Source organism: Podarcis filfolensis (genome assembly GCF_964270895.1).
Source record: "Podarcis filfolensis genome assembly, chromosome: 1".
In the NCBI taxonomy this organism is placed as follows: Eukaryota; Metazoa; Chordata; class Lepidosauria; order Squamata; family Lacertidae; genus Podarcis; species Podarcis filfolensis.
Window position 1 is genome coordinate 67851397 of NC_139604.1, and position 25339 is coordinate 67876735.

The window sequence follows — 25339 nt, forward strand, 5'->3', positions numbered from 1 at the left end:
GCAGCAGAAGGCCCCATTAGCTAAAGTGGTACCTCAGGTTAAGAACGGTTTCAGGTTAAGAACGGACCTCCAGAACGAATTAAGTTTGTAACCTGGAGTACCACTGTATGTGGTGCTTTTAAACTGTAAGTCTGCTACTTTGATCTTCTTAATGCTTTGTACTATTTTAAACGTTTCTACATTTATAATGAATTTTGATTGACTTTATTTCACAACTGTAAGTCACCTTGCGTATTTCTGTGGAAAGTAATTTCAAAATGCAGTCAAACTCCCATGCCACAGTAGGGGTGCTGTTGTAATATTAATTTTAACTGGTTACAGCCATATAATCTGAAAAGATAACCAGTCCTTAAATACTGCAATAAAGCAAAGTAGAACAATTCTCATATCTGAGTTAGTCACGATATATTGCTACGTTTTTAAAAAAAGGAATAAGACATCTGTGCACCAATGCACAGAGCTATAATAAACCCAGTCTTAAACTCCATACCTGCGAGAAGAACAATCTGATATATGTGCATGCACTGTGTGTTTAATGGGACTCAATGGTTTCATAAGTTATATATCAACAAGAAATCATTGAGTTTCTAATTACAGACCTAGTGTTAATAGACCTCTGAGGAAAAAGAAGGAATTTTAATCAAACACATTCCTCTCAAAGAAATATACTAGGATATAACTATTTGGGCTTCAAGTTTGCATGAATGGGAAGGATACCAGTATTGAAGATGAATGTATTACTATGGATCCTAGTTTTATCACTAAATAGAAGTGGGAGCTGCAATAAAATGTTGCTGTGGAGTGCTGCTGTTCAGGATTGCAGCATTCTGCAGCTATTGAACATGCTCAGCTCGTATTCAACTGTTACTGAGGTTCACAGCCTTAGAATTTGTTTTCTAAATATTTGTGTACTTCTACAAACTCTGTATCATCAGCAACAGCAGCACACAGCAGGGAGAAATCATCATTTCTCCCTGTTGTGTGCTGCTGTTGCTGTTTTGGCTACATAAAGAATGACAGTCACACAGTCAAAACTAAAGGGAATGATTCCATTATAAATCAATTCATCATTATTAGCATTTTGGCAAATGGTACTGTCATTTTTTGTTTGTTTGTTAGGAAAAAGATCAAGGATTATTGTTCACACTGTGTGTAAGACGGTTGCTAAAGTAGGGGTGGAATCTCCACTTACATGCAGAAATTCTGAGTAAAAGACTGGTACACTGAAGAGAGGTTTTGAAGTTGGAATAAAGAAAAATAAAACTTTGTCAATCCAGTTTGAAGAATCACAATGCTGTGAACAGGCATGCACCCAAATTACTGTGATCAATGGCATTGTGGGGAAAAGGTGGCAGGCACTTTCATGCTCTGTTGGTAGTCACATAGTGATTCAAAGTGGATTTATTTATCTGTAATTTTGGACTGCAACTCTTCCTCCAAGGAGCTGGGGTTGTTGGCTTCCCCAGAAGAGTTGCTTGGCCACTGCTGAGAATAGGATGCTGGCTAAAATGTACCCTCTACCCAATTCAGCACAACTCTTATGTCCGTTTTCTCTCAACTATTTGTGAGATACTGACCTGCCCAAGTCTATCTGTAAGCTTCACAGCACACCAACACACACACACACACACACACGCGTCTCACCATTCCACCTGCAACCCTCTGGACAGCTTGTGATAAGATAGATTGAAAAGTTTTCAGAGTTTTATATTCTAAATTCGTAACATTTAAAATGAAGGCAGACTTGCAGCATATTCCGTTTACTCGTCCTTATTTGATCTTGCAGTAAAGGGCGGGTGATAAATCTTATAAATAAATAAAAGAAGACATAGGAAATCACCTAAAAATAAGAGCCTCTGCAACTCTTGGACACGTCTTGATAACTGGGGGAGGGGAACTTTTTACATGTAGTAACTCGGCTGGTTTTTTAAGCCAATTATATTAGAAACATCTTGGAGTGGCATGGCAAGGCAAGATAAAATACGCTAGCAATCTGTAAACTAATGCTCAAATAACACTCAAGTTAAGTTCTGTCTAGAACTTCTAGTTATACAGTTGTACCTTGAAAGTTGAACGGAATCTGTTCCGGAAGTCCGTTCGACTTCCAAAACGTTCAGAAACCAAAGTGTGGCTTCTGATTGGCTGCAGGAAGCTCCTGCAGCCAACTGGAAGCCGTGGAAGCTGCACCAGACATTTAGCTTCCAAAAATCATTTGAAAACCGGAACACTCACTTCCAGGTTTCGATCGTTCAGGAGCCGATTTGTTCAGGAGCCATGGAGTTTGAGATCCAAGGTACGACTGTATATCACTTATAAATGATAAATAGTTCTTTATAATTGAGGCTTCAACTCAGTGTTTTGGATAATAGGAAACTTCCTGATACGAGTTCAGACCATTGGTCTATCAAGCCTAGTATTGTTGACACTGACTGGCAATGGCTCTCCAAGGTTTCAGAGCAGAGTCTTTCCCAGCCCTGCCTAGAGATGTCAGGAATTTAACCCAGAACCTTGTACATGCAAAAACATGTGCTGTACCACTGAGATAAAGCCATTCCCCAAATTTGTGCATTTGGGAATTGCTGCTTCAGAAAAGTCACGAAATCATATGGGAGGAAAAGGCATGGAAGATAAAGAAAGGTGTCGTTGCCAATGCCAATTAATCAGTATTTTAAAAGCACCAGTTTCCATTTATATATCCTCTTAAAAACTTCACTCTTAGCCTATATTTCATATGATTTATACCAATAACAAGGATAGGTATACACATCCAGAATATAAAACTTAAGAGTGTTTGTGTGCATAGATAGATAGATGATAGATAGATGATAGATAGATAGATAGATAGATAGATAGATAGATAGATAGATAGAGGGGTGCAAGCTCCTGGGGTTGAGCCCTTTGGGGACCCCCATATATTTTGGGGGTAGAGGCCACCCCCCATGTCTGCAAAGCACACTGCAGCTCCAGTGGCCGTCTCCTCCTCCTGCTACAGCAGAGGGGATGGAGGGTCAAAGCAGCCTCCCACCCGTGGAGGCAGCAGAAGGAACAGAGGAGGAGTCGCCTGCCATTGAAGCCACGTGGCTGCCGTGTTTGTCCCAACCTCCTGATATCGCTTGCATGACATCACACACATGACGTTGGCATCTTCAACTGCCCTTGCAAGCTGGCACCTCTGGATGGATAGACAGGCAGATAGACAGATGTGGAAGTGTTGGACATTTTCTTTTGTTGGCGATATTAAACTGCTGTTCTCTTTAGGTGTTAGAAGTGGACAGCGGGGATGAACTTTTAGTCACCAAAAAACAATATAGCTGGCAGAGAAAAGAGATGAGTGCTGAGGAAGGTAGCTGCTGCAGATGAGTTTACACAGACATCCTCTAAACATAGGCCAAAAGCCACCTCCTACAGGAACCACCCTGCTGTTTAATAGTTCTGCAAGCTCTGCATCTATTTTTCCTTCTATATTCTCTAAGCCCACAGTGGGTTCCCAGGAAAGTCTTCACAAACAATGATTTACGCCATGAAAAACATGGTGATGGCTAACCAAGTAATCTGTTTCCAATAAGACTGCTCAGTGAGGTTTAAAGGAATCAAGACCTCCTGCCTGCAGTCTGCGTATAATGTGCTTGCTCTGACGTTTCAGCCCATTTACCCTTCACTTAACAGCTTCTTGCTGTTGTACAGCAGGACACATATTCAACAAGTCACTGCCTGACCACAATTGCTCAATGTCAAGCAGCTATTTGTGTGCCGCAACAGGTCCTTACCTACAATGTCTTCGTAGGCATTCTCTTCTAAAGTGCTCTTAGATCCAAACTTGTGCTGGCTTTCAGTTCCATTCTCATTTGGGGAGGGAGGGTACAAGGACTGGAGGCTTGAAGCATCTTCAAACTCATAGGATTTTCTAGAGTGGAGAAAATGTAAAAGGATAATTTTCTGATTGCCTAATTAACAGTGCTTTAAAGCTCAGGGCAGATATTGGGTGGCATTCAACTAAGTTTTATTCAGGCAGACCCACCGCAATTAATGGACCTAACTAAGTCCTTGTTCATTAATTTCAATGGACCTGTTCTGAGTAAAGCTTAGCTGAATGCCACCCATAATGCTAGCAAGGGTTAAGGTATCAGAAGAAGACAGTCGTATACTCTTCCTCCCTTAGTCTCCCCCGTCCCACACACACACCGCATCTGATTCTATGATGAGATTGTTTGGTTAACATAAAGAATAAATCGGTGACTGGACTGTTGGTTAAAGTTAGCTCCATATCAAATCTAAAAACATACATCCACATTATCTTGCCACACTTAGAAAATACACAAAATATTGAATTACTTATGTATCAGACCTGTGAAGTACCAACCATGTGATTTGTCAGATTGTGATTTTGCCATAACCCCAAGGTGGTGGTAGTTAAACATTAAAGACAAGTTTTTTGAGGTTTTCAGCCAACATGATGAGATTTTCAACACTGATTCAGCACCCGCCCTGTGGAACGCCCTCCCACCAGATGTCAAAGAGAAAAACAACCACCAGACTTTTAGAAGGCATCTGAAGGCAGCCCTGTTTAGGGAAGCTTTTAATGTTTGGCGGACTATTGTATTTTAATATTTTGTTGGAAGCCGCTCAGAGTGGCTGGGGAAACCCAGCCAGATGGGCGGGGTATAAATAATAAATTATTATTATTATTATTATTATTATTATTATTATTATTATTATTACTATTACACTACATTTTCATTCTTGTTTTGCATATTTTGTGCTAGCCCATGAGCTGAACATACATTGACAAAAATACATACATACATACAGATAGCGCTTAACTTAAGGCAGGGATGAGAAACTTGTGGTCCTCCAGATGTTGTTGGACTCACAATTTCTATCAGCCCCAGCCAGCATGGCCAATGATCAGAGCTGTAGTCCAACAATATCTGAAGGGCCACAAGTTCCCCATTCCTGACAGCTGTGGTTTCCTTGGACCTCTCCAAAGTCCTGTGAATCCTGCCTTTCTCCTCTGGGCACTTGTTAGCTGCTGGCAGTGGCGTAGCGTGGGGGGTGCAGGGGGGGCCGGCCGCACCGGGCGCAACATCTGGGGTTAGGGCAAATCCATGGGTTAGGGGGCGCAAATCCACGGGTTAGGGGGCGCAAATTACTTGCCTTGCCCCGGGTGCTGACAACCCACGCTACGCCACTGGCTGCTGGCCACATCCTGTGATTTATTCGGAACTTCCTGCTTGCAGCTCATCATTCCAGGCTTCATTCAACATTTTTGCACTCCTCAGCCATAGCAGTATGGAACACACATCAGTGGCAGTGAACATTACATTTTAGTTTCTGTCCATTTCCTTTCTATACCAAAGAGACATTATGCAAGGGCAACATATATAAGGCCATGAGAAATTATTGCTTCAAGACAGCACTTGCATGTGGCTCTGTTGCGCAAGCACTGAGATCATCAATGGGTTTACAATTCAGCATCCTGAGAATCTCAAATCATCTTCCTAAAAAATAGAAAGCATGTTTCCAATCCATATGGCTTTGAAAATAGTTTATGCACATTCATGTCTATCTCAGAAGCCATTGAGGGAAATGCTAAAGTAGGATTCCCAGTGGTCTAAAGTGTTTTAGCACGATACATAGCTCATTGCCCTTCCTTGCAAATAACACTATGGCAAAGAATAATATGTAACAGCACTGCTGGGAAATGGAAATTAAATATTTGGTGGAGGATCCATCTCCATCCTATTGTGGTGTGCAAGGAAGCACTCTGAGAGGGCTTGTTCTATGGCTGCTGGAGTTACTGCAGTTTGAGGGTCTGGGCCTCTATAGCGTTAGCATCCTAAATACAGTTACTGGTAGTTTTCTTCATAAGAAGTTGGGTGTCCTTATCAGAAGCTAGAGGGCATCTATAAAATTCTATTAGAATAAGGATAAGCAGAACAAATTGTTCAAAATAAGCTAATTTGTGTAATTTGTACAGATTGCAGAACATGGGTTACATTACTGCAGTTTGTTGTTTTGTCTATTTTTTCTAGTGCAGAATAAATACAGCCTAGACATAACACCAAGAGAATTTGTATCCTCTCTGCTCAAAAGAAAGGCACATTTGGGCCAGAGTCAGTCAGTATAAATTGATTCCAGTATGGCTGATCCACTGGAGACAGACACCAGGGGCTATTGAGGAAAGTGGTGTATAAGACTTTCAAGTGTGGTTAGCCATAATTTTACAGTCTAACATTATATTTACATATATATATGCTGTAAGCCACCCAGAGTGGCTGGGGAAACCTAGCCAGATGGGTGGGGTATAAATAATAATAATAATAATAATAATAATAATAATTATCATCATCATCATCACCATCACCATCACCATCATCACCATCACCATCACACAAATGTGTGTAAATAGCAACAATGGACCATTGTTAGGTTTGCAGGTGGAAGACCCAGGTTCAAATCCCCTCAGCCATGAAACACACTGGAAGGCCTTAGGCCTTGCCTACTTCATGGGATCATTGTGAAGAAAAATAAAAGCAGTAAAGCACTTCCTACAATGTACATTCAAAATTGCTCCTTATTTAAGAACTCTCCAATTCCACAGATGGAGACTACAACTTGTATTTTTCCTTTTAGTCATGGTGGTTGTTGGTAAAATAAAAGTTCTTCTGGCAGCTGAATCTGTTAGAAGATTTATGTCCCTTTTTTGCTGCAAATGGCAAAACCCTGATTAGTAGGATACAAGAGGCAATGATTCTACAACACAAAAGCTGTAGCCTAATTAAGACTGTCTTTCATTCTTATCTGCTGAGACTGTGACCTTAAAAGGAGATGCATCTTGAGAATATATGACAAACAGCTTTCCATCTTTACCTATTTTGGGATTTTCTGTGGAAGCGTGACTCTTTTTTCTGTCTCCGGGTGACAGGGGGAGCAGGAGTTGACGGAAGAGGGGGAGGAACAGCAGCCAGAGGTGAAGGAGGTAGGCCATTGCTTGGTTTACTTTTATGGTTCTTATCAGCTTCATACTCGAAGGTGCGTTTGGGCTTGGGCACAGGGTTTACCGCTGTGTTCGCCAAGTTCTCAGGAAGCAGCTTAGGACCAACAGGACTAACTGTGGCATTGAGTCCTTGTGGCATTTTACTAGTTTTATCAGTCTCAGTGGGTGTCTCTGGACTACTCCCACAAATAACACTCCCTGCTTTACTATCATTTGTGTTCTCATTCAAGTCCTCGACAATACCCGAAGTCACAGACTTTTTTCTTCCTCTGTCAACACTATAGCAGCTACTGGGCAACTGAGGAAGACCCCTGCCTGGCTGTTCTTTTAAAGCCTGCTCAATCTTCTGTATTCTGTTCAGCACGGCAGAACTCTCTTTTCTTGCGTTCCCCTTGAAGAAAGCATTTGCCGACTCACTCCTGCTCGGCCTCTTTTCAAACCTGTGGCAGGAATCTCTGTCCAGGAATTCCTCCTCCTCTGTTTCTGGGTAGGAGCATTCGGAAAACGTTCTGCTCATCCTCCGGAACCCTTTGTAGTCAAATGTCTTCTCGCTGCAGGGAGAAGGCAACATACTAGGGCAAGTCTCACTGCCTGACCTGTCCCCAACATCCCTCTTGTCCAAGCATACACTCATCCTAGGGGAAGGTTCTTTCCGACATTCCCATTCTGATATCTTCTGCCTGATATCGAGTGCTTGGGAATGGACGCTGACCCTGCTGAGGGAGAGGTTCCGGAGGTTCGCTGCAGACCCCAAGGAGAGAGTGCTCCGCGTAAGCTGGCGGCTGCCTACAGCTTCTCCATCCTGAGTCTCCTTGGAGGCCTCCTTTTGGTCTTCAGTCTGGAAAAGAGAGAGCCTTTTGTCCAAGCAGCCAATGCTGACAGTTTTGAGGGGGTGATTTGGAGATTCAGTGTCTGAGGGGGAACTTGAGGTGCTTCTCAAGGTAACTCCACAGTTAGTCCGGTCCTTGAGGAGCACCCTGGAGCCGGAAACTTTGGTCAAACTACTGGAGCGGCAGGAATCCTCACTGTCGCTGAGGGGATATGTTGGGCTTCTTGGTTGGTATAGAAGAGGCGGTGGAGAGACTGATTGACACCTGGAAGTAAGAAGAAAAACACTAATCAGCTACCTGGCTACCTAGATTTTACTCAGCTCTTGTTTCTAAGGCCAAACGTTTGGAGTAGGCCCAACTTAGTAGACTTTTCTAAAATGGTTTCTGAAAGTGCACACATTTGATACTAGAATAAAGACTTTTTATTCCCCCCCCCCTTTTTTTTTAAATATATGGTCCACAGACAGCACTGGCAAAGACATTTTGCTGCCTAGAGCAAAAGACAAGATGGTCCCTACCCCACTCTAGTCTATGCACAGAAGCCCACCATACTGGCAGCTGAACCTGACTTCAAAACCTGTGATGAGACTGTGCCTCCCTCATGCCTAAGGGCAGCAAGGCAGCTTAGGGGGCACAAGGTAGGCTGCATAACATAACACTGATGGTACACGTTTAGGTATTACTCCTTCCTATATGCACTCTTTGTGTACTATCAATATCAGCTGTTACATTCTTTGCTCTGACATAGTTGGATGATTGGACGAAACCAGTGGCCATTTTGTAGAGTTGGCAGTTGAACAGAGCTCTGGAGGACAACCACTTAGCACATACTTAATGATTTTGAGTGTTCAATCCACTTTACATTCATAATCTCAGAAATCCTTACAACAATCCTGTAAAGCAGGGCAGTATTATCTCTGTACTTCGTATGAAGGATAGTGTCTTGCCGAAGGCCACCAAGTGAGTTCACGGCTGAGGTAAAAGTCGAACTTTCCACTCTGTTCAAACTAACATTTTAAATTTGTATCAACTAGTAACATTGAACTTTTCCTCCTGACACAATGAACAGGAAGAATATTTCTCTCCAAGTCATATTTACAGTAATATTTACAATCAGAGATCTTTTTTGTCTTCTGCATTTAACACAGATATTTGAAACCTCTTATTTCTCATTTTGCTTCTCGCTTGCCTCACAAAATCCAAAAGTAATTCCCAAGTCATCATAATTTCATATTTGTGGCAGGAGAATCAAAAGCCAGGGTGTATGTTATAAAAACAAATGCATTTATTATTTATTCATTTATTTATTTATTAAATTTGTCAGTCACTTTATCATGCCCAAGGCAACCCAAAGCAACTTATCCAAACGTCACTTACTTTGTGATGTTTTAATTCCAGGATGGGGAACCTGTTATTATCCAGCTGCTGCTCAACTCCAACTCCCATCATCCCCAATCCGAGCCATATGAATGGGGTTGATGGGAGTTGGTATCCAGGAACATCTTTGTTTTAGCTTATCCTTATACAGGTATCTACTGTGAATTTAGGGTTTTTCCTCATGGAGTAACATGGCTGCCTACAATTTTATAAGCTTCGTTACTTAGTGGTGTTAAAGTTAGTCCTAATAAAGGTACTATTCTACTCATACTTTTGAACTTTATCCAATGAGTTTCCAGTATAATTGAGAAAATATAAATATAATCATTCACTTGCTAGGGGAGAAATGAGAAATGATATTCTGTATATATATCCTTAATTCTTTTGTGAACTGACTTGTGCCATATACCATAATCTAGTTTTTAGATCTCATTAATGAGGGGGATTTCCTTGTTACTTGAGCCTGGTATTTAGTGGAAATAGAAGCGAGCAATGACTTGGTGAAGGGGACCGCCTAAGGCACTGTCAAGAACCTTCTATCAGTTCACTGGGCTTTTTCTTTTTTCTGTGTGTTCAGCATTTTTTTCTACTTTTTCCTCTTCACTTCAGAGCTGCAGGTAAGTAATTTAAAACACCAATATGTACAATGATCCATGGTTTTGCTTTATCAGGCTGTGTACACATTGCTGGCTTAAACTGCAGCTTTGCCATTATTATTCTCAGTTTAGATCGAAGCTGATTTGGGGAAGAATGCATCAAAATGCAGTATTCCCTAAGAAATGACAGGATAGATATAGGATAGATATGGATGTTGTGTTTACAACCCTTCCAAAGCCAGCAGTTGGGAGTGCACAGGATGCAGAATAAGCAGAAGTGTGTACACAGTAATAAATTTTGCAAGCGGGTTTTACCAAGTACATGTGTTTGAGAACCACCTGTGAAACACACATGCACTACCAAAAGGAATTAACAAGATGGAGGTGGGCATAGAAAGAGGGTTTGTTGCACAAGAACACCAAATCCACTTCCATTGTAGAACCTGAATTTGAAGGCATGCAACTGAGACAGCAAAATAGAGACAGCCTGCACAGTCCTAAACATATTTTCTCAGAAGCAAGTCAGACTGTGGTCATTTGTTAGACATATTAGAGTAGATTAAAAATAAAGGTGCAGTTAACCTTTTATTCTAGTCAATTTCCTGTAGCCTTTGTATAGAGATAAACCTACATCTACCTAGGTTTGTGAACACAATTACTAAGATGATCAAGAGGTAAAAGGATTTTGTGCAAGACTCTGAGAAAGGTAAATCAAGATCCCATCCTTTGTCCTGTAAGCATCAGAAAAAGATTGATTTCTAGCCAACAAAGCCCTATTTGCTCAACATGGTAGGAGAGTGTGATCCCAACCTCTAGGCACACAGCCTTCCAAAACAATAAAACAAGTCCTAGAAAACCCATATTACTCACCTAATTGCAGCCACAACTTTAAAAGTTAGATAACACAATAGAAAGGAGTAAACCCACAGATTGTATTAAAATGGTTTCTATTTACCAAAAGAGACTATTTCTGGCTATCAGTTCTGAATTATTGTTGTTGTCATTGCAAGTACTGTTATTTTGTGATTTCTTTCCTGGTAAGGAGAGAAAAATATACATTGGCTCAAAAGAAACGAAAGCACCTTATTAATGTAGTATCCTGATTCTGAACATTAGGCTTTACCATCACATTTGGTTTATTAAAATCTGTTTAAAGTGTTATATACAATGAGAATCTGAAAACCTAGCAGGCATGAAAATTAGTGAATAAAAGTGTAAAAAACAACAACAACCCTCTCACTCACTGTGCAATTGCAATAAACTTGAAGGACAGTCACAGGTAGTTGAAAGTAGTAGTGCTGAAATAGCAAAATGACTTTATAACAGTATTGTGGCTAGACATAGATTTCAACACTGAATCATCTGATTCTGTCTCAACATCACCTTTTCAGCAGACACCAAAGAAAAACAACAGCTCAAAGCTTAACTTTGTTCTCTCAAAGAACTCTTAAACAATGGACACGTACAAGGAAGTGCTTTCCCCTTTTAAAATGTTGGATTATTTGATTGTTTGATTATTTGATTGTTGTTAGCCGCCCTGAGCCCGGCTTCGGCTGGGGAGGGCGGGATATAAATAAAATTTGTTGTTGTTATTATTATTATTATTATTATTATTATTATTATTATTAGTCCAGTTCTATTATGCAAATTTGCATGGTTTAAGAAAAGTTTAACTCTACAGCATAAGCCTGGTCCAGGTTCATCACAAAACAGTATTGCTTCACTTACCCCTATTCTGTGGCTCATGAAAAAATACCTTTCCAGCTTGCTCTTGAACTTTTTGTTAACTTCCACTCTTTTCTTTAACTCCAAAGTCCAATACAGTATTTCCCACACTGCTTTAATCTCCAAGCTAGTAATTGTCCCATACAAATCTCTTTCATTCCCAGGATGAGAAAGGATCCTTTTAGCAAATGCCACAACTCTTTACAAACAAAATTGTTGTCATTGTTAGGAAGAAAATGAAGTGGTTAATTTGAGAAACTAACATTCCATATATATGAATCAATATATATATATACATCAATAAAAGCAAGAGCCCAATTGTTTACACCTGAAAAACAGGCAAAGGAAAAGACTTGAATCAATAATAATAATATTAATGTTTTGCAAGGGCTGTGTGGGATTCAAATGTGTAGAGAATGAATACAGATGGAGGAGGGGGAGGATGCAGGGAATGTACTGAGGAAAAATTTCTTCGAATGTCAAGAATGTACAGCAGGGTGATGTGTCCTACTCTGTTCACCAGCTGTGAACAGACAAAGAGAAGAGCTGTTCACATGTTCCCTATTTCCAAACAAAGACAGTACAGAGAGAGGCATCCGCACTAGGCAGCTACCCAGTCGATGCTATACAGGGCTGGTATTTGTCACCAAGCCATTATAAGTAGCTGTGAGTTTTCTTGCTTGGAAAGTGGGATGGCAAGGTGTGGAGAGAGAAGACACCAAAAATATATGCTTCACATGTCTACCTGTTGTGATGCTAAGTCATAAGCAGCCAAATAACTAGAAGTGTGGGGTACAGGAAACACAAGCAGCAGGGAGAGAGGATGAAGCCCTCCCCAGGTGTAGTAAGCAGGCAAACAAAATGAATTCTAGCTGTTGCCCAGCCAAAGCTGAAGCTAGATCTGGCAGATTTTCTAGCTGATACCTGCTCAGGAGAAGTCACCCTGGAGTCTGGAAAAACACCAAATTCCTTAGAAGTTTTCACTTTGCTAACCCAACTGGCTTAGCATCAGGTAAGTAGAACAGGCATCCCTCCACACATGCCTGGTTCTAGACAAGCCTTCCACAGCCCAATACCTTCATCCATGACTATTAGCTATAGTGCTGTGGATGGCAGGAGTTAGTAGTCCACATGGAGAAGGCTGTTCTTGTCAAAGTAATTCTCCTAACGCCACTCTACATGCCCCCTTCAGTCATGACATGTTGCTGAGGATGCTGTAGTTATAACAAAACATAGAGTGGACTAGCAGGCCTGCATAACAACTACTTGTGCTTCTCAATGCATGTGTGAATTCAGCTCAGAGGTCCTAGCTTGAGTTCAGAAGATGTCTTTGATAGATTTTGCCCAGAGTTCTTGGGGTCCTTCTGAGTGGTCTTCCAAGTGCTATAATAGGAAGAAGACTGATGTAGTTCCCTTATATACAAAAGCCTCTGCAATATGGCTGTCAAGGAGACTCCAGTAACAGAAAATGTGTACTAGCAGTAATGGGGAAACAATAAAGTGTGCTAATAATTTTAAGGATAAATGCTAGCAGAAACATTTAGTTGTACAGCCTGCCAAGCATCTTAAAATACAGAGGATCTTGCCTTCTACAAACAAACCAAAGAAAAAAACCATCATTTAAGAGAACCAAAAATAGAACATTGTGCAGTAGGTTTAGAGTAATGAGATGAAGACCAAAAGTTGACCTCAGTTATGGGCTCCCCAGAGAACATAGGCCAACAGCAGGAGAAGAAGAAACCTTTAAAACTCAAAATACATATCCCATAGAACACATTCTTAAGCAAAGCAGAAGCAGGCCAGGCAACAACATATGTCTATTCCACTATTGCAAATCTGGCTGGAGTACTATACTACAAGCATTGTGGACCAACTACACCTGACAATTCAACCCTGCCCTATGGGAATCCCTTGCAGATGACCGCAGTGCCTGGAGACAGGCAGTCAATGTATCCATAGCAGTGACCAGAGGAGAAATGACTTCTGCAGAGAGAAGAAATGCCAAAGTGCATCTGCAGCAGCACAACTGGACACTTTCATCTGCTGCCCCAGCTACAACAAAACATGTCACTTTGGTATCGGTCTCTACAGCCACAGCAGGCTCTGTACCTTCCAGCAGTTTGAACTCTCCCTCAAAGGCATATCCCTGCAGTGTCTCCTGAGACAGACGGATGCCAACTGACTGCAAGTCAGGCTGGAGTACTACAAGCATTGTGGACTAACCACTTCTGACAATGGCACAGTTATCAGAAGTTAGGGGTAGTTGTAGCATACCCAGAACTGTCTAGTTATGCTAACATACTGGCTCATATATTACACAGAAGTGGGCATAAATTGAAGAAAGAATCACTTGCACTTTTCTTTTCCACACTTTTACTGCAGTGCTTGAAATTGGACTCTGATCTCACCTGCAGAATATTCCATGAGTCCTGGGGGTTCACTGGGGCCCACAAATCTCTGCAATTGCAGCAGAAGTTGAAAGCTTACTCTATTTCTCTGCTTCTGTGTAATTTATGAACCACCCCTGAGTTTTGCTCAAAATTGTCCAAATTCATGTTAAATATCAGGTTAAACATGCCCTTGATAGTTTTCAAATTTCAAATTCTATCAAATTTAATCCTTTCAATGCTTAAAGGAAAAGAATGGATATTAATGATAACTGGGGAATGCCAACTTAAAAAAAAAAAGAATTCTGGCATTTCATTTGAAAAGGCCTCTATGGAAATGTTATGGTAAAGCTGAACATAACTTTCAGGAATATAGAGACAGCCTATATTTTAAGCTGAACAGATCAGAATCAACTGCTGTAAAGGAGTTTTATACATTCAAATATGAGGCCAACATGGTGATTATTGAAGTGATCACTTTTCTTAACTCCATGACAAGCTGGAACTAGCCATCGCAGGAGCCATGTGGTTTCCATCAAGATAGCAACATCACATTTCTTCCTCCTCCTCTTTCATAATGTCTAGTGAATCTAAAAATGCAAGATGCGATATCAACATGCTTGAGGTTTTCCCATCCAAACCCCACTGCATTGGCTGCTGCTACTTATGAAGGTAGGAAAACTTAGCACACTGACATTACCTACCTACCAACTTATCACTTAATATAAAAAATAATGAAGCAATTTAAAACAGGAAACCAATATAGTAAGACAAAATTAATCCACTAATATCAAGTTACTGAGCAGTACAATCCAGAAATAACAGTTAGGAAATGGTCAGACAAAAAGAGACATTACGTCACAAAACTTGAATCAGACATTAGAAGAGGTTGGAGAATGAGAAATGAGGCTTCTGGTTTCAGTGGTAGCCACATGGCTCTCATAATCATAGCTGTCAACTTACAGATTTGAAAACAAGGGACCAGCAGCCAAAATAAGGGAGCTACAGCCTCACCTGTTCCAGGCACTCCAGTCTTCCTGTCCTCCTGCAGTCTGGTCAAACTCATGCTGGTAGCTTTGAGAACACTGTCCAACCAACTTTGTAACCAGAGGTTCAACTGAATAGAATCTGAATCACATGCACCACAAGGCCTATGCAGCCTCAACTTAAGATGGCTCCCTGGCCTGGCTTTGCACTGCAAAGTTTGCAGCAGCACGTGCAACAAAATGGCGTCCAGCATTCAAAACCCCCCTCAGCTTGCATTAACTAGCCACACACAAGGCATGCAAGCTCCACCGCCCAGTCATTCTTACACTTCTTATTGGGTGAGCAACACAGCCAAGCAACACAGTTGGAGCCTCCCTCCTCCCTGGCCGGCAGGGAGGGAGGGAGAGGAGCTGCTTCCTTTGAAATGTAAGGGACATCATTTAAGGGACATCCATCAATAAGGGACAGCAGCGGGACATGGCGCTGGAATAAGGGACTGTCCCTTCAAATAAGGGACACTTGACAGCTATGCTCATAATACCTAATTCAGCCTAAACTGATTTGATTATCTTTGCTAAGTTTTGTGAATACCTAAGGAAACAACTCATTTTTCTAGTAGAGACACTTCTTTTTCTGCCTGCATTTAAAAAAGAAACACATACAAAAAACCCCCAGACAACCTTCATGCAAATGGAAGCAAAGAAGGGCCTGGCTCCTGTTGTACCTGTGAATGCTGATGACGAAAGAGGAGAGTTAGTCATCTCCATCTGCCCTCATCTTCTTTACCAAAGAACAGCTGATTCTCCAGGAAAGTCTCCTCCATGTTATGAGTCAAGTCATGGTAGACCAGCTTGAGGGAGAAAACTAACCACATAAAATAATGAATGATGCAATAGCTATTTCCTGTGCCTGCCTCCTCATGTTTCCCTCTGCGCAGAACATGACCAGATTATCCTCACAAATTTGTTTTTGCTTCTGGAAAGGAAGTGGCTAAGAAATTGCCGGGGGGTGGGGGCGGGTGAGGCTAGTGGCAGTAGTCAAACAGGTTTCTCTCCTGTCTTCTGCTACTTCTCATTTGTTTCCAAGCCAGTCAGTGTCTTGGAAGCCAGTCAGTATAGGTTACAGATAGTTATGACAAAGCAGTGGCAGGGTTGTGCTCAAAACCTTATCTCAGAAAGTATGAAGCAATTACTCAAGTCTCTTTTGTCAGTAAATGAGTCTTCTAGTAAAAAGAAAGGAAGGAAGGAAGGAAGGAAGGAAGGAAGGAAGGAAGGAAGGAAAGCTTGCTTACAAGACAGGTAACTAGTATCTTACAAACATTTAACTTGTGAGCATTCAGCTTTACCTGCTTGGCAAAAAAAATAATTTAAAAAGGGGGGCGGACATCCGCTAAAAAAGAAATTCCACCCATCATTGAACCCAATGTATACGTGACTGGCTTAGCATGTTTTCCCTGGAACATAAACCCCACACAAGTTGAGAGTCACCTGTACATCAATGAAGCTATTCAATATGAAACATACGTGTGGTTTTACTATGGTGTATTTGAAATGGAATGATATTTGCCTCCCAGGTTCAATGATATTTGAACCTTCCTAACTCAATATTTTATCTCAAACCTCTTCCCCCTCATTGCTTTTCATGGGACGCGGGTGGCACTTTGAGTTAAACCACAGAGCCTAGGACTTGCTGATGGAGAAGGTCAGCGGTTCGAATCCCTGCGACGGGGTGAGCTCCCATTGCTCGGTCCCTGCTCCTGCCAACCTAGCAGTCTGAAAGCACGTCAAAGTGCAAGTAGATAAATAGGTACCACTCCGGTGGGAAGGTAAACGTGCGCTGCTCTGGTTTGCCAGAAGCAGCTTAGTCATGCTGGCCACATCAGCTCCCTCGGCCAGTAAAGAGAGATGAGCACCGCAACCCCAGAGTCATCCGCGACTGGACCCTTTACCTTTACCTTTATTTGAAATGGAATATTTGCCTGTACATCAATGAAGCTATTCAATATGAAACATACATGTGGTTTTACTATGGTGTATTTGAAATGGAATGATATTTGCCTCCCAGGTTCAATGATATTTGAACCTTCCTAACTCAATTTTTTATCTCAAACCTTTTCCCCCTCATTGGTTTTCATGAGTAATGTGTGATCCCTGTCCACAACATCATCAAGAAGATGCAGGCTGTAATCTTCCATATAGGTGACTAGAACTAAGATCACTCAAACCTTCTCCTGAGCATGGGTGCCCAATTACAGGTATGGGCTTATTCTTCTGACACCCACTGAAATGCACAGATGTACATCAAACTGTTTAACAGTCTCGGGAAGCACACAGCATAGCTGTCAACTTTTCCCTTTTTTTAAGGGAAATCCTATTCGGAATAAGGGAATTTCCCTTTTAAAAAGGGAAAAGTTGACTGCTATGGCACACAGTGCCCTTGCAGAATTGTATTTTATTGGGGGTGTAATCTTCAACATATTATTGACATAATAATGGTGCAATAGTGATGGGTTTGTTCTGCTTTTTTTAGTTGTTCTGCAATGCAGAAGAGCTACAGCACAACAAAAGTGGGACGAAAAGAGGGAGAAGTGTGCTGGCTCTTGTTTTTGTATGTCTATATGCATCCTATTTGCATATGAATTCTAGTTCACAGATCACTAACACAGTACCCAGAAGGACACTTGATGCCACAGAGGCCTTCTCTGGAACGCCTGCTAAAATTAGAATTGAAAGGGGCCTTCTCTTGTAGCCAATAGCTATCTTCTTTGAAGTGCAATACAATGGAGGGTGGGTGCTACAACAGGGGAGGGTAAGGGTTAACCCTCCCCTTCCCAGCTGTGACACGCACATACGCACCATTAATTGCCAGTTGTAGTTAGGCTTGGAAGGATGTAGCTGAGGAGGGCAGGCTAATGCTTTTCTCCCAAGCTTCTCTCTCAGTGAAGATCACACTTTCCCCTGCAAAGTCAGCATGCTTGCATGTGCTTAGCTGCCGTGCACGCATGTGGTGTTCATGACAGTCTCTCCAGTTTTCAAATGAGCCCATGAGCCCAAAGAGGTTGGTGAACCCCTATTTTAGCTGAATGGGGTTTTTTTAATAAAAAAAAAAAACTAGCACAAATTGGCATACTGCCTACTTTCAGCACATCTCTTTAAAACCAACTATTTTGTTCAACTCTACAGCCAATTTTTGAACGATCAAGATCTTTGTTAAAATAATAAACCTTTTTTGTCACTCATCCCAAAATATGACAAACATGCATTTTTCTATTAATTTTGGGTCATAATGTCTGGCCAAAAACCTACAAGTCCTACTAGTATTTGTAACAGAAGACTGTGATTATTAATGGGGTGAGGAGGAGGAGGAGGAGGGAGGGAGGGAGGGGCAAGCAGCAGCATAATGTGTTATTGACTCCAGATTGGGTTATTGGTTCTGCATTTGGATGCTTTTCAATGTATTTCCTCAATATTTTGGTTTTTCTGCTACTGCTTTTCAGGAAACTATATATGCAGGCACTACACCATTTGGGCATGGTGAAATAAAAGTATGAAAAGTTGATCTCTTGACATATATACAGCCAACCCAATGATAGGGTTTCTTGATCTAGATTTCATGCTGTTCGAGCAGAACCAGTAAGCTTCTGGCTATCTGTAAAAGTGTGTGCTACATTTTAAGTGTCAAAACTGAAGTAATAATCTCCTTTCCTCCCTTTGTGGCTTTTGATTCATCACAAGGTCTGAGGGACAGTGGACTGGGCCCCTCCTGCAAAAGTTTGCTGACCACTGTCTTAAGAGTTATATGTGAACCCTGCTCAATAGTTGGGTTGGTGCCATTGTTTAATGGCGGATTCCCTCCGAGCTCCGGAGGGAATCGGCTCCGTAGCGTCTGGGTCTGGCCGCTGCGGCGAAGCGGGGACCCTTAAAATCACAGGCGCGGATGCCTGTGAACACAGAGACTCGGCGGGCACCATTTGCGCCCCCCCAATCCGCGACGGAGCCTTTTTAAAGGCTTCGGAACGGAGGCAGGGTAAGGCGTGGTGCTGAGAGTACTCCCTCGTCTACGGAGTGAAGCCGCAAGCCATTGACAGAGAGCGCCAACTTCTTCTAAGATTGATTGGATTCTAAAACATCAACCCGTGAGTAATACGGAGATTGGAACTTTAAAAATTTTTTTATCTTGGATTTGGAACGAGCGGGAAGGGGCTAAAAAGGAAGTCCACCCCCCCCCCTCTTTGTAAACAACTTAAAGCAAAGGACTGGGCAGCTAAGGTCGAGAGAATCTGTTTCTTGCTTTTTTTAACAAAAGATCCTGACCTCACGGTCTGGACATTATAAGAAGATATTCTGGAGGATAAAAAGAATTTTGGGAGCTGAAACTACACCCCCCCCTAGACCCGGGAACGTCCGATGAGAAAGCCTGTTGCATGGAAGATTTTGACAGCTGTCAAGTGAGCTGCTAGTCAGCTAGTTGTCAGCTGGAAAAAGAGAACATTGTTTCTGCTGTTTTTGCTGGTTTATTCGGGATAACTTGTTGAAAATAAGGTTGATACAAAATAACTGGACTTTTGGTTTTTGAGCTGAAAGGAAGATCAAGGAATTAAATCCCCCTAGAGGGGTAACAAGGATACTACATTACAAAAATGGCTGGAGTGTCTAAATTCCAAGCAGAATTGGACAGAGCACTTGTTCTCTTGGGAAACTTACAAGATGAGTACGATGCTTTGTCTACAGAGGTATCGCTATTACACTGGACAGTAAACAACAGCTTGGAGTCTGATAAGGATTTGAAACAGGAAGCCTATTCAACTGAACAAATAAATGAAACCGAAAGCGTAGACACGATGGAGCAATATGTTCTTTTTGAAGAAAACGAAGGAGGAGATGGAGGTTTGCAGGAGTCAAAGGAGAGCTACAATATGAGGCCTGACATGATGATAAAAAAGGACAATAAAAACTGGATGCGGAAAGCCTGGTTTGATTGGGAGTTTGGAAAATGGAGAGATCCTCTTTTGAGGAGATCTGAAGACCTGAGGATTATAAATTTGTTGAAGGTGGAAGCTGGAGCTGTGGGGACATTTGGATTTGAAGGAAATTTGAAACAAGAGTTGGAATACCCCATAGGCTTTGCTTTTGCTTTTAAGTATGGAGGACTGGCTAGAAGCAACACCGATTCTGTTGGGCCGGAGCCCCTCCGAGACCTGGGGCTTAACATCAAGGTCTATCAAAGAGACCGGCAAAAAGGAACTGAGAGAGACATAAGGGCCTCGGACCTGAGATCTCCAGGCTAAATAAATAATATAAAGACTGATGGATATTGGTTGGGGACTGGAACCGGGAGAAGGGTGGGTGGAGGTTGGGAATCCAAAGGGTACATAAGGATAATTTGTATTGCTTTGTTTTATATTTTGTTAGTGGTAAGGAAATTGGGTAAACCGTGGAAGGGAAATTTTGGTCGACTTTAGGAAAAAGGTTTAAGAATAAATTAATGAGGTATAAGTATTGATGTGTAATTTTAATAAGGTGAAATTGGTTTTTTTTTCTCTCTCTCTCTTTTTTTTTTTAAATTAAGTGAAAATAAGGCTGTTAAAAATAAATTGAGGAAATGGAAAAAAGAAGTAAAGTAAAATAACAGTATGTTAGAATAAATGTTTAAGTCAAGGTGAAGAAATAAGTTAAGGACTTGCTGAATTGACAATTTAAATTGGAATACAAGAAGGGGAGGTGTGAGGAGGTCTGAGAAACAAGGTTGAGGAAAATAAGTATCAGAAACTGTACGTGTTTTCTCTATTTTTCTGTTTAGTTTCGAATATGCTTTTTTGTGTTGTTTTTATTTTGTTTATTTTTTGTTTTTGTTTGTTGTGTGTTTTTCGAAAATACCAATAAATATTTAATAAAAAAAAAAAACAATAGTTGAACTATGGTTTGTTTACTGCCAACAAAGCAAGATGTTAAGCCACAGTTTGTTGCTGGGTTATGAACCCTATTTTAACTGTGGCTTTGTGTTATGAACCTTACAACCTCCCCTAACCATAGTTTGCTTGATCACCCGATCCCAGAAGCTCACCAAACTACAAAGGCATGAGGCAAAAGCAGATGCAAAACAAACATTTGGAAAAACAAGGCACAGATTGCTTGATTATCTGTGGGACAACTCATGGTTTTTTAAACAAGCCATGGCTTAGTGCTATGTGTCAACTAGGTCAAAGAAAGAAAGAAAACATGAAGCTAGAACAGTGAGCTTCAAATACCTTCCACATTTCTGCTCCTCTCATCATACATAAAGATATTGCATCTTGTGACCATTTTTAAATGTAAGCCACCCTGGAGACTAGATTTAGCTACAAAGCAGGAAATAATATAATAATTATGGTTCCACCATGCAGTCCTCAGCATGTCATGCAGGGCAAAGTGCTAAGGTCTATTATCTTATTCAAACATACCAGATCATATGCTGCACCAAGTTTAAATCACTACCTTTATTGGTTTGATTTTTGTTTTATTATTACACTTTATTATTACACTAAATGGCATGACTTCTTGCGAAAACTCTGGACTCACAGCGTAGGAGAAGCAGTAATCAGAGTGGACCCTACATACAACAGAAGAAGAAGAAGAAGAAGAAGAAGAAGAAGAAGAAGAAGAAGAAGAAGAAGAGGAGGAGGAGGAGGAGGAGGAGGAGGAGGAGGAGGAGGAGGAGGAGGAGGTGGAGGAGTTTGGATTTGATATCCCTAAGGAGTCTCAAAGTGGCTAACAATTTCCTTTCCCTTCCTCCCCCACAACAAACACTCTGTGAGCAGAGTGAGGCTGAGAGACTTCTAAGAAGTGTGACTAGCCCAAGGTCACCCAGCAGCTGCATGTGGAGGAGCGGGTACATGAACCCGGTTCACCAGATTACAAGTCCACTGCTCTTAACCACTACACCACACTGACTCTTAACCACTACACAACAGCAAGACCATGTGCCCCATAGCTTCTATTAAGCTGTTATTTCTAGTCATTTTCTGCACTGTGGGGATCCTGACACAAGGCTCGAAAGGAATGATGCAACTCCACCAGACAAAGATATCTCTGAAGAAGATCTAAGTATTAATGGACACCAGTGTCCTCCTTTCAAACATACTAAAGGCAAGAAAAACAAATTCTTTAAAAGGACATCAGGCTTTCTGCCATCAACATTTATTCTGTTTTGTAGTATGATTCCAAACATGATCTCATTTAATTTGAAGGCCAAAAGTGAACTGTTTAGACAGGAAGAAATATGAATGCTGCTGGCTCTTTCTGTTTCAAAAGGGACTTTTCAAAGGCGCTTCAAATGGTCCTGCAGTAGTTGCTCACACACCCTCGATGCAAGTATACCACTTTATTTATGCTCGCACCCAAGGTCAGGTGCATGTTTCTCAGGTTAAGCTAGCTGTGACTGGTCTTTAATTCTGAGCGGTGAGGCTGGAATCTCCTGCATGTGACCAAAGTTGCACTGCAGCAGCAGTGAAGCTTCTAGGGTAGCCTAATGAATGCAATTACTTTCTCTTCTTGGGCCTGCCTATGAGCAGCTGACTGGCTAACCTTCATCTCCGTCCTGTGGCATTCGGTATGGTAGATCAGAGCTGCTGAGCTGCCCTCTCAGTACTAGCATTGCTGCAGCTTACCTAGACAGCACTGGGGCAGCAGCGAGGTCAGGGGTGTGTGGAAGCATTGGGAGAGTCAATGCAGTGCTGCCACCAGAGACTCAGCACAGTTGTGGGTTTGCTTCTGCTTTGCCCTGCCCCAGTGCCATCCAGGTAAACTGCATTGATGTCTTGGCGGTTCCATGGCTCTGCCCCTCCACACCAGCCACTACTGTCTCTTTCTGTTATAAATACCCCACTTCTTCCTCTCAGTTTCTTTCAGTGCAACAACCAGACGTAGCCCGGCCTCTGTTATCTACGTTCTGATGCCCTCCAGATTAGACAAATCTTTTTGGGGTCCATGGTCACATCTTGAATTTTGAGGGACTGTAGGTACCACCCTCTCTTGGTTGCCTTTCTCTCTCTCCCTCAGGCCACTCTACCACCCACCCACCCAGAAAGAATGGGAACATATCACACCAAGGCCACCATACATTTAAAGCACACGACTTTCCCCAAAGAATCCTGGGAACTGTAGTTTATTAAAGGTACTGGGAAATGTAAATCTGTGAAGGGTAAAGTTCAGTTCCCAGGATTCTTTGAGGAAAGTTACATGCATTAAATGCATGGTGTGTACATAGCCCAATTCTTAAAATAGTTGTACTAGATACTAGTTCATCTCCAAGCACAATTCAAAATGCTGGTTTTAACCTTTGAAGTCCTATACAGTATGGTCTGGGATTGTGACATGTCTTTTTCTGGTGGCCTCACCAGTACCTGGCAAAGTCAATGGTGACCAGTGGAAAGGACTTGCTCAGAGGTGTTACCCAAATGGTACAATTTTCTCCCCAAGGGGGCACACATGGCACTGAGTATTTTGCCTTTTCAGTGCCAAAGGCCTTATTTATATGCTTCTACTGATAAATTGCTGCTGTTTCCCTCCTTTTTATCTACTTTTGAATCTAATGCTGCCCTCTGCCCCTTGCTTGCTTTTCTTATTAAGGGATAAGGAATAGTTTCAGTGAATGCCTTTCATATGATATGACACTTACAGAATTCCTGTAAGTTTTAATATTAATATTACATTTCTTTCAACAGACTCTCCATTTCTGGTTCCTATAATTTACTCTTGCTTAGGGCATTAAGCAGGCACAAAGCCAACTTGGGCTGAGGTTCACTGTTACAACCACCAGTAACTGCAGATGGGTATATGTCATAAAGTTTGGGTGTCTGGAGTTACTTGTCAGTTTTTGCCTCAATTTTTCCTGACTTTGGTCAGGAAAATATTCAGATAGATAGTCTGGTTTGGTTTGGTTTGGTTTGGTTTGGTGAGAGTATTTCCCCAAGAGCAAGCTTTTTCTATCCAGCCTCACGATACAGATATTTCTGCCATGGTAATAGGACTGTGGTTTTTGTTAACCCCTCAGATTCACAAATCTAGGAGGAAGACACAGTTACTTCCTAGCAAAGGGCAACTGATGTGTACAAACTTAATTCATGGCAGAGGCAGTCATTTCTCCTAAAGAAAAGACAGCAATATTGGCAAGACTGCCATTTTCTGCAAGAAAACTAGAACTTTAACACTGATAGTCAAAACATCACAATTCTGCCACTTGCAGACCAGAGGCTGTTTGTCTGCAGTACTTCTGGTCAAATCCCAGATTAAACGAGTAGCTAGATTTCTCAGTGTGGGTGTTTTGTACTAGTTTCTTTCTTTTCAAAATGCGTTTAGAACGAATCCCTCCAAGTGTTAAATGAAAATTAATTCAAGTGCTGCTTCTGTTGATTTAAGTCTTATTAAAAAGGAAGAAATCTTCCCAATGACTCAGGGCATGGCCTCCCAAAGGAAAGTCAGCCAAGTAGATTACATGAAGTGAAGGAGTCAGGCTGCTAGCATGACATATTGGAAGGTTTCTCTCATGAGTCTGTAACTCAGTGATGTGCCAACTCTCATGCCTATGCTTGCCTTTAAATGTATTATTTATTACTGAAATAAACCTTTAAAAATAAATGTTGGTCATAGTGAGAAGAAAAGAGATGTGGAGCTTGTGGACAGGCATGTAGAACTTACACACTTGTTTTTTCAAGATTTTTGACACTAGTGCCAAAAAAACCTCTATTGAAAATAGTGGTTCTGAACTTCTTTACTCCCAGGTCTGGACTTTCGCTTAGGAAGTCTTGGAGATTGTCCACCCTGACAATGTGCACATGTACACAAGGTGTGTTGCCATGTACATTGATGGCATAGTATACACAATAATCTTAATTATACACTGTCAGGGGCGGGGGACAGTTGATCCCACATGCTCTGAACTGACTGTTTATTATCTTCAACGGGTGATCCTGAGTTCCAGTATGAGGAGAGAGACTTAAACGTGCTTTGGCTAAATCACATCCTATAAGAAGCTTTGAATTTTTCCAGAATCCCACAGCAGTGCCTTATTTTGAACTGGCTCCACTGGAGCCTTAAACATAGTTAAGGGAATCAGAGTCCCACTCAGCACTGTGTTTGTGTCTCCCTCGGGCTCATTCCTCCTCCCATCAACTTTTTGAGTTCCCCTATCTCTTTTTCCCCAACAGTAACTGAAGCTAGCATCACATCTGCACAGAGCTGGACACTAGCCATAGTTTTAAGTTTAAACTAGAGGTCAGAAGCAGACTTCAAATTCCATTTTTGAGTGAACAATCACTTTAGCCCAAGGCTCAGCAGCTTGCTGGGGATGGGGGATGGGGAGGGAGAACAGAATCTCTCTAGGGCACCACCACCAAGAATGTTCCTTTTGACAACTAACCTAATGTCAGAGGATACGGATACTTGGAAGAAGGCCCCATCTGAC

The 25339-nt window shown here is 41.6% G+C and overlaps 1 protein-coding gene across 6 annotated transcripts in view; it reads right to left on the reverse strand.

The window, feature by feature from the left end:
• DENND2B (DENN domain containing 2B) overlaps positions 1–25339 on the reverse strand; it is a 145630-nt gene that overhangs the window by 53577 nt on the left and 66714 nt on the right. For 5 of the 6 annotated variants that reach the window (XM_083590792.1, XM_083590789.1, XM_083590793.1 and 2 more), the window contains 2 exons: positions 6871–8091; positions 3768–3904 (listed from right to left, as the gene is read on the reverse strand). In XM_083590792.1, the coding sequence (XP_083446918.1) occupies positions 3768–3904; positions 6871–8091 (1358 nt within the window). The remainder of the gene's footprint in view (positions 1–3767; positions 3905–6870; positions 8092–25339) is intronic. The other variant, XM_083590794.1, reaches the window with a different exon arrangement.